Here is a 10,142-nt window from a genome sequence, read left to right as displayed (position 1 = left end):
TCAGTAAAACGAATATCGTTAATTATGTTAAATTTGTAACAAGGTCCTATTGCGTAGAATTACGTTGGGGAAATATCGTAGTACGCCATTAACACTGAGCCGTAAGCTAAATGCTAGGCTACGTTAAATGGAAAAGTACTAGGGTCGAAAACAAAAGCGGAAGATGGGCCAATTAGCCTCCATCCAGTTTATGTAAATCATTGCTGTTAGCGGTGTAAATCAAATATAACAACTTCAGCTCGAATGACTGCACAATTGTGAAAATAAAATGAGGTTAAAACATTTCCATAACTATAGGCATTAATAAGCCTTTACACAAGTACAGTTGTGACTAACAATTGGAAATGTCTTTGATTATTACATGATCATCTACTATGTATTTCAAGTTTCTATGTGTAACACAATTTAATATATCAAAACATGTTTAATAGACTACACGCTGTGGGATAGTTATTTGTTATATACTGTACAGTACATAATCTAAACAGCTGTCAAAGTATCTAATGTTTATTCTATATATGAATAGTATTCTCATCATTTAGGTCACATTTAAATACCTTAACCCCTCTCCAAATATCATGTTAATATTATTGGACAAATATTAAATGAAAACATGAATAGAAATACTCAACATATTTATTCAAGTCCAAAACATGTAGGCCCACACACAAAAAAAAATGAACAGAAAGGAGTCTTGCCTAACATTTAAAGAGAATGTTAGATGTTGCTGCTTTATCCCCAGAAGTCACAGAATGAACAAGTCAAGTACCAATAACCCAATGGTATATATATATTTTTTTAATATTTGCAATTTTTGTGATGTGTCAATAAAACTATATTTCCTTGTATTTATTTATCCAGGGAGCAAGGGAACAAAATTAAACTTACATAACGGTAGCACTAATAAGGGGGCTTAATTATCAGCCCCTCGACTTTATTTATTTAGTAATCTGTTTGTTTGTATATTTTGCATGTAAATCATTTATAATCGCTATTTTTGTGACGGGTCCGCCCACAGGACACTTGTCCCTCCTCGCTTTCTGTCATCGTGGAAGAAAGGAAAAAAATATCAGATAAAAAAGAGGAGCAAAACGTAATTTTGTCACTGTATGTATACATTAAACGTAGTTACACGAGTAATAAAATGTCAGTACGATCATTGTAATCAGTTATTAGCTTTGATTCGTTTTTGTTTGTTTTTATGGTGACAGATCACGTCGGCCCGCCCCATACGCAGCTTGTCCCTCCTTGCTTCCCGTCCGCTATCCCGGAAGCTGGAAGAAAAAAGAAAGGCAGCGACGCCTGAGAGCGACGCTTGCTGCTGATGTGCCGCTGCCTCTTACAATGGAGAGCGACACTGCCGTCCGGAGAATCAAGCCACCATTCGGGACGCACAGTTATGTAGCGCCGGGCCACGGAACCTCCGGGGAGGACAACAACGGTTGGAGTGAGCCGAAGAGGAAGCCCGACGTGAGCTTGTACCTGCTCCGAGAGGGTCTGGCAACTTCCCTGGTGTGCGTGTTTATTTTCCTTCTGTGGGGACTCGTTCAGTTGTCCCTCCAGCAGCTCGTCATCGGGAAGCCAAGTGGAGATTTCAACGCGGAGAGAGCCAGGTGAGTTGCCTTCATGGTGGCTAACGGTCTGGCTAACCTTTCCTCCAGTCTAACCCGCATTTAAAAAAAACGCCTGCAAAGTGTAGTGGCATGCAGGTACTTTGTATTCAACGAACAACACTCAAACGTGGGTGGATAAAACTTTGTTTTAAACCATTGCAAAGTTCATAGTTGTGTTCAACCATTGCAAAGTTCATGGACATCAAGAACATGTTCCCTTATCAAATTCTCAGACAGCTATTTCCATTGAAGCCTTGCAAGTGTACCTAAGTTTATTCTTTGCTAGTAATAGCAAACATTTTTTACACCCAAGCACGACTTTCTTGATTTTTCATAAATAAACACGTCATTTGATGGGTAATGTAGTGCACAAAATGTCCTCATTTTTCCTCTATGCCATGTATGTCGAAATTATTTTATAGAGAAAACAATAATATGTAATAAATCCTGCATCATTCAAAATATTTAGTTGTGTACATTGTAGTTTTTCCCTTTTTTTTTTGGGTGACCGACCTTCCTTTGAATTTTTTCATCATAGCGTTGGGTCAGTGTGTCATAAAGCAGGCTTTGGAGCTATGTGACAGTAAAGAAAGGATTCTTTCTGGAGCGACAAGGATTATGATACCACACTGGCACCCTGGAGGTCAGCTGTCCAAAGTTCTGGCCAAACAAGATTAGCCGTCATGGTGTTGGTCACTTTCTTCCCGTGAAAAACGACAGTTGAATTAAATCAAACCTTGTTGCCTATGTCTCAATGTTGTCTTTGATAGTTGACACAGTTCAGTTTTATGATGTGTCAATAGAAGACATATCAAGGCAGTAAAGATACACACCCTGATAATAGACACACACAAAAGGGGGGCATAGAACAGACACCTGTGGCACTCCTTAAATAATCACATGGGTTCAGAATGAACATATCTGTCTGTATTCAGGCAGCACCTGGAGCGCATCACCAGCGTGGGACCGCGGCCGGTGGGCAGCCACGAGAACGAGGTGCTGACGGTGGACTACCTACTAGAGCAGATAGAGAAAGTTCGCATGACGACGGAGCGGGGCCCGCACCTTCAACTCAGCGTGGAAGTGCAACGGCCCACCGGCTCCTTCTCCATCGACTTCCTGGGAGGTTTCACCAGTTTTTATGACCGCATCACCAACGTTGTGGTGCGCCTGGAGCCCAAAGGTGGCGCCGAGCATCTCATGCTGGCTAACTGCCACTTTGACTCTGTGGCCAACAGTCCAGGTATAATTTTTTCCCCTGAGATGTTTTAAAAAAAATTTTAAATGTCTAACTTAAGGATTTGCATGCCATCTGATCGAGACTACAGTTTGACTTCAAAACCGGTTGGTTCAAGGTGTGTGTTTTTTAAAGCTTTTTTTTTCCAAATTTTATTTCTTTTGTTATTCACTCAGCCGTGTGCTTCTTCAGAGCCAAGAAAGGGAAATCGCTAAGGTGTGGAGCAGGAAGTGGCACAAGCCTTGACGACATACTATTTCCTGACCCAACGGTGAACAATGGAAGCAAAGACACTGGGCTAGGTTGCGGGTTTGGGGTTCATTTGAAATCTTTTGGGGGTTAATGTCGCTCTCATTGAGGGATGGTGGCAGCAGCCCAGACAGACGCGCAACTACTAAACCTTCAATCCGCAAAGCCAGAGCACATGATTTGGTCTTTAACAAAAAAGAAAGAAAAAATTATTCCTGAGCAATGTTGAGCCTCAACACTAACCTAAACGTTCGGCATCACATGCCCTGTTCTTTTCCGCTCATGGGGTACCACCCCCGCCGCCTCTTTTCTCTCGCCATCATCAACACAATGCAACCGGAGCCGGAGCTCCAGCAGGTCAACGCATTCCTGTCATGTTTTCATACGCGGCCTCCTTCCTTTTATTTCCATGTTGTTTATATTCTTTTTGCTAGGTCACTGCGAACTGCCCTTTGGCGTTGCCGAAGCCAATCTGTTCCGGGATGACGGTCCCCCTGGATCGATTGTTATTTTCGTAACCTGAAACAATAAACAAATAACAAAGTCGACATTTTCTGCATTCTCTTTTGTCTTAAGGTGCGAGCGACGACGCCGTGAGCTGCGCCGTCATGCTGGAAGTCCTCCACTCGCTCGCCAACCAGTCCACTCCTCTTCGCCACGGTGTCATCTTCCTCTTTAACGGGGCGGAAGAAAATGTCCTGCAGGTAACGTAGGCTCCAGCCTGCCGATGTGTGCCTTTTTTTTTTTTTTTTTTTAACCAGATGTTTTTTTTGTCTGGTCTGCATAGGCCAGTCACGGGTTCATCACTCAACATCGGTGGGCCAAACAGGTGAGAGCCTTTATTAACTTGGAAGCGGCAGGCGTCGGCGGCAAGGAGGTCGTTTTCCAGACAGGTAATCAATCCACTCACTTGCCCTCACACATAATTATGCCTTCCCGCTAGCATAATGCTAGCAACGCAAAACGGCAAAGCTAACAGTTTGAGACGTGATCCCAGTTTGAACTGTAAATTGTGAACCGCTTTATCGCATGTCCCATTTGACAAATATCGCGTCAAGTAGGGAAACAAACATAACAGCAACGTATTAAATTCCCCCGAGCGTCTCCTTTTGCATTTGACTCCCGACAGGTCCGGAGAACCCGTGGCTGGTCCAAGCGTACGTGCATGCCGCCAAACACCCCTTTGCCTCCGTGGTGGGCCAGGAGGTCTTTCAAAGCGGCATCATCCCCTCCGACACTGACTTCCGCATCTACCGAGACTTTGGTAACATTCCAGGTATCCGCATCGAATTATTTCCTTTCCTTTTCATATAATAATTTTATTAATAATGTTTTTTATTTTTTATTTAAGTCTTTTTTTTTTCAAATATATATTTGAATATGCTTTTTATTTGTGTTTCTGCAGGCATTGACCTGGCGTTCATCGAGAACGGTTTCATCTATCACACCAAGTACGACACCGCCGATAGAATCCTCACGGGCTCCATACAGAGAGCAGGTATTCTCTTTAATAACCAGAGCATGTTTATTAATCACTCATTGCTGCACTTCGGTAAAGTGAACAATTTGAAACTCCACAGACAGGCCAATGGAAACAAAGATAGATGTGACGGTAATTATAAAGGCACAGCTGCTGCCTTAAAATACACGAAGCAGAGCACACAGGACATGGCTTCTCTGCGAGACGTTTTTTTGTTTTATAGCGTTCAGCGCTTTTCTTATCTCATTATCTGGCAGGCGAGGCGTTAAAAGATGCACACGTAGCCAGCGGACGTGCCACAGATGCGCTCCATTAGATGCCTGCATGCCGCTTGAAAAATTGCGCTTCGCCTAGCAGACAATCCGGTCTGTCAGCAAAAAAATAAATAAAAATAGGCAGATGCTCTGCCTCACCCTCCATATCTTTTCTGCAAAAGACATGAATTATTAGAGAGAGAGAGAGCGAGAGCGAGAGAGAGGAAGAATGTGTAGTCGTGATATTTTTAGGTTGGCATGAAGCAGGCTGCTCTGCAAGTTGGTGTAAGCCTTCACATACTCAAAAAAAACAAACAAAAAAACCTGAATTTTCCAGCAACACAAATGGCGCCAGTGAGAACAATAAATGCATTGTCTCGCTCGGGTGTTGTGCTTTTAAGGATTTAAGCATGCAGTGAACAGTGCTTAATATACGGGGGGGAAAAATGCTAAAAATGTTATAATATGCACGTTATGAACGTTATTTACAAATGACATGATTCATGTTTTCGTTGTTTGCCCACATCTGCTTTTAATATTACGGTTGCCTTATTTAGCTTTGTGACATCTCAAGGTAGTAAAAGATTTAGTGATTGATGAGATGACACTTTTAAGAGCAAAGATGGCATACGGAAATCTTTGAGGATTTTTTTTTTTTGGAAACTCATCCCTAGGTGACAACATCCTGGCCGTCCTCAAGCACCTCCTCATGTCTGAGAAACTGGCCGACTCCTCCGAGTATCGCCACGGCAACATGGTGTTCTTCGACGTGCTGGGCGTGGCCGTGGTGGCGTACCCGGCCCGCGTTGGCACCATCCTTAACTACATGGTCGCCGTGGCAACATTCATCTACCTGGCCAGGAAAGCCTCTCTGCCAGGCAACCGCGGTGGGTTTCAAATAACACTTGGATTATTATTGTTCCGGGCCCTGAGCCGAGCCAGAAAAAAAAAGCTTAGGCTCGTTTCCATTTCTGACAACCATGTCGTGATTTACCACTTAGGCCATTTAACACTTTTATATTTTTTTTTTCTCCATGAATTGCATCCATCTTCCACAGGCGGGCGCTACGTTCGAGATCTGGCCTGTGCCACAGGTGTGGCGCTGTTGGGCTGGGTGGTTGCTTTCCTGTCGGTTCTGATCGTGGCCGTGCTGGTGACCTTGCTGGGCCGCTCCATGTTCTGGTACACCCATTTCTACGCCGCTGTGGTGCTTTACGGTTCCGTGGCCACCGGCAAGATGGTGCTGGTGCACACCCTGGCCAAGAACCTCTACTACAAGGTGAGCAACAAAGAGGAATTTATAAGACACAGATAACTTCAAATATTTTGTTTATTTTATTGGTGATCTGAAATCATGAAGAAAATAGGAAACAAAATTAGAAACTATATGTGACCCAGTTGGAGACCAGGATAGGAATCCTCAATGCTACAGAGGTTGAATTTTGAGATCTTCATTGCCGCTGTGATTTCCATCAGGTCACATTGATAAAGCGTCCTCTTCATCGGACTGAGGGCAGAACAGTGACGTTCATTGTGTGGTCAGTGTGTGTGTGTGCGCGCGTGTGGATCCAGACAATAAACAAGTGCTCCATTGAAGGTTACATGTAGCACTAAAAAATGTTTGCTCCAGGGAACCAGACAACTTCTCTAGAATGTGCTGTTCCATTCATGTGAAGAAGAGTAAACTGCCAAAAAACACTTGTTGAAATGTCATCTAAAATGTGTTATTGTTTTTTCCTCCCCATTGTTTTTTTCCAATGTTAGTGTTGAGTTTAAGGACTTCCGTTCAGGAAGTGTGAGGTCATGAGTTCTCCTTCATACACTCCGGAGACTTACTGGTGCAAACACGTTTGTGTTGTGTCATGCTTGAAAACAAAGATTTTTTTTGTTTATTAAGTGGGATGCAATTAGCAGCTAATGAGCAGAGCTAGCGTAACTAACAAGGGTTTGGTTTCAGGGCGTTCGCATGGTGGAGCTGGGCGAGCTCTACTTGGACGTGAGCTTGCTGCTGTGGTGCTGCAGCTTGGTGTGGATGACCCAGCGCGGGCTGTGCTCGGCCTACGTCCCCATGCTCATGGTGGCCTTCCCCCTGCTCACCAAGCTCCTGCTCGCCAACGAGTTCAAGAATAGAGGCCGGTCACGTTTCTGCGCCTCGCCGCGACCCACGGTAACATCCGTCCTGACTTGAGCTTTTTTGTGTCGCTGCAGGGGCGTCGCTCAAGTACAGCGTCCTCTACCTGGCGGGCTTGGCTTTGCCCTACCTACACATCATGTTCCTCGTTTGGGTGGTCTTTGAGATCTTCACGCCCATCATGGGCCGCAGCGGCACGGAGATCCCCCCCGAGGTGGTGCTGGCCACCCTGGTTACCATCGCCACTGTTTTCCTCTCCTCCTTTTTCGTGAGTATCTGCTCTTTTTTTGGGCGCAACTGCTTCCATGACAGATTTTGTGACTCTCATTGCAATGGCAGCTCCACTTTGTCTACTTGGTGAGGAGCACCAAGTGGATTCTTGCGGGTCTGGGCTCGGTCTTCACGCTGGTCTTCCTGCTGGTGTCCAGCGGGATCTTCTTCCCTTATTCAGGAAGTCCTGATAGCCCGCGCCCCAAGAGGATCTTCCTACAGGTACGCATGCACAGAAAGTTACGATTTCAAATCAAATTTTCAAATTAGGGTTTTGGTTAGACTAGAAGTTGGAATACGGCCCTCAAGCCCAGGTAAGGCTTTGGTTCCAAGCCCACGTTTGCACCCTCATGCTCCCCAGCACACGACGCGCACCTTCTACGACGTGCACGGCCAGGTGGAGGCGCGCGATTCCGGCGTGTGGATCAACAGCTTCGACTACACGGGCATGCAGCACATCACGCCGCACGTGCCCCAGATACACGACGGCGTGCGCTCACCACCTTGCCACGAGCACCGCCCCTTCTGCGGCTTCCCCTGGTTTCTGCCCGTCAATTTCCTCACCAAGTACGTCTCCTCGCCTGCCCCTCCCCGGCGCCGTCTTGTCCTTTTAACGCCGCTGCTTCTCGGCAGGAAGAACTGGTACCTCCCCGCTCCCGATGTCTCTCCAAGATTCCCGGTGGACTTCCGCCTGGTGTCCAAGGAGGAGACCGGCTGGGGGACCATCAAGATGACATTCAGTGTCAATGGTAGGTCGCATCCTTGTAGACCCGCCCCCCCCCCCCAACCTCGTCTCCTCACTTTATGTGCCACGCAGGGCCCAGCCACATGTCTCTCTACTTGATGCCTCATCACGGAGCGAGTCTGTCCTCGTGGTCCTTTGGAGACGGCGCGCCACAGTTTGACTTGAGCGGGGAATACTTTGTCTTCTACTCGCATGGCTTGGATGCGCCCACATGGACGTTCTGGTTTGAAATACAGGTAGCGCCCACAGTATTCGTTGACTGCATTCCAAGCCGCTGTCACATGAGGCTCATCAATCGTCCTAGCTAGCATGCTACACAGTAGCAATCAAACACACTCAAGTGTGGCTTTGTTGCTTGCAGCCGCCCAGCGAGTCATCCCGGTCGCCGTCCGAGCCCGAGGGGATGATCTCCGTGGCCATCTCCACCCACTACTTTTTTGGGGACGACAAGACGACGCCTCGGCTGGAGGAAGTCTTGAGCCAGTTCCCCTCGTGGACCTTCCCCTCCTTCTGGGTCAGCACGTACGACTTGTACCAATACTGAGGCACTGACATTGCTTCTCCATGCCTTTACACGCACACACACACAGACACACAGCCTGAGACCCCCAGCATCACTGTGTCAGTAGCAAGTCGGAGCAAAGTTTGTATTGTTGATCTCAAAATCTGTGGTGCCTTTTTTTCTCCCCCTCCCCCTTCGTATGCTAATGTGCTACCTCTCCTTTTCATACAATCTACTATCAGCACTGCACTTAACATTGTTAAACAGCTGACGGTTGCAAAGTTTGGTCCGATACAGAGAGAGACAACATGTTGCAGTTTTGAATTGGGGCTTAAATGCAAGCTTAGGGTTTAAAATGAATGAGCATGTTGATGACGGTGCTACTTCTCCTCCACTAACGATTTCAAGTCATTTTTGAAACTGGAAACTTTTTTTTTCCCCCCCCACCTCCCACTTTTGTCCCCTCACCACTGGAAGAAGTTAGCATTGAAGCTAACGAAAGCTAAATCATGCAGAAGCGAGTGCCGGGAAGTTCCGAAAAATATCAAGCTGTGAAATCCACATTTGTGTTTGTTGTCATCTTTGAAATGTCAAGGTGGGGAAACCAACCACGCAGTAGCTAGTTATCGAGGATGATCATCACAATCATCATAATCCGTTTGAATTCAAATTTGCATGCAAAGGCACAGAGAACACAAAAACACATTTCTTAAAAAAAAAAAATTAAAACGCATTCTTAACACATATTAGAGTCACGCCCACACACACACACGTCACTTTTCAGTCACGCATCTCGCACACAAAAACACACAAATACGACTGTTTGCACTCTGTGTTACCCTCTGAGCAGTATGACTGCCAAAATAGCGGACAGTGAGGACAAAAGTATTGCGACAGTGGTGGTAGGCCAAAAAGCGGGAGGCGTGTCCCAACATTTTTGTTCTGCGTCACATAAGTTTGACTACACAAGACGAGTTGAAAGTCAAACGAACAGTTAAAGCAGATAATCTAATATTTATGCCTTTTTTTCAGGATGATTTTGGACTAGAAATGTGGTCCTCAATGACATCTAAGTGAGCCTTCAAGGTTTATAAAGTGCTGCAATGGCCATTTAAAGTCATAAATCTCATCTTTGTGGCACATCATTGAAAAAAATGAACACAAAGTACGATGTGGGAGCCATGTCAGAATGTCTTAATGTTTTTTTTTTGTTATTTCAAGTTATAACTCATCTAAAGCCACTTTTGGTTTTATCTTTGTTTACCTTTTGCTCTCATTCCTTCCATAACCTTTCCCATTCCCCTCTCCGCCGTCCCCAATTTACACTATTTTTTTTCACCGTGTGCGTGTGTGATGGAATTGACACTTTGCCTCTAACTGCTGTTTGTTTATGGTTACAAAAAAAAATGCAGTTTTGAGTGGCGATGGACTGTTGGGATTGTCGCTTTGGGATGTGTTTAATAATTGGATGATTTTACATGATAAAGCTTGAATGAAACGAGCACTTGTTGTAATTAATAAAAAAATTAAAGAAATGCTTTCGTCACAATTTATTTTCCACCACGGTATTAATTTGTTTTGGATATGTGATCTTTTTTGAGGGTACATCAACTTATTACATGTAACATTACTTTCTCCTTATTTTAACGCTGCAGTGGCAA

The 10,142-nt window shown here is 45.1% G+C and overlaps 1 protein-coding gene across 1 annotated transcript; it reads left to right on the top strand.

Annotated features, from left to right (window-relative positions):
* The first annotated feature begins 1,248 nt into the window (after positions 1–1,248).
* On the top strand, positions 1,249–10,016 carry LOC133163504 (endoplasmic reticulum metallopeptidase 1). The gene is made up of 15 exons (XM_061293461.1): positions 1,249–1,613; positions 2,549–2,856; positions 3,676–3,803; positions 3,887–3,992; positions 4,229–4,375; positions 4,505–4,597; positions 5,508–5,720; positions 5,892–6,112; positions 6,791–6,965; positions 7,042–7,232; positions 7,304–7,456; positions 7,596–7,801; positions 7,868–7,983; positions 8,052–8,215; positions 8,341–10,016. The coding sequence occupies exons 1-15, from the start codon at positions 1,345–1,347 to the stop codon at positions 8,521–8,523; spliced, it is 2,673 nt and encodes an 890-aa protein (XP_061149445.1). The 5' UTR covers positions 1,249–1,344; the 3' UTR covers positions 8,524–10,016.
* The last annotated feature ends 126 nt before the right edge of the window (positions 10,017–10,142 follow it).

Source organism: Syngnathus typhle, linkage group LG12, assembly GCF_033458585.1.
Source record: "Syngnathus typhle isolate RoL2023-S1 ecotype Sweden linkage group LG12, RoL_Styp_1.0, whole genome shotgun sequence".
Lineage (NCBI taxonomy): Eukaryota > Metazoa > Chordata > Actinopteri > Syngnathiformes > Syngnathidae > Syngnathus > Syngnathus typhle.
Note: the sequence above shows the minus strand (reverse complement) of the source record. Positions and strands in the feature narration are given on the sequence as shown.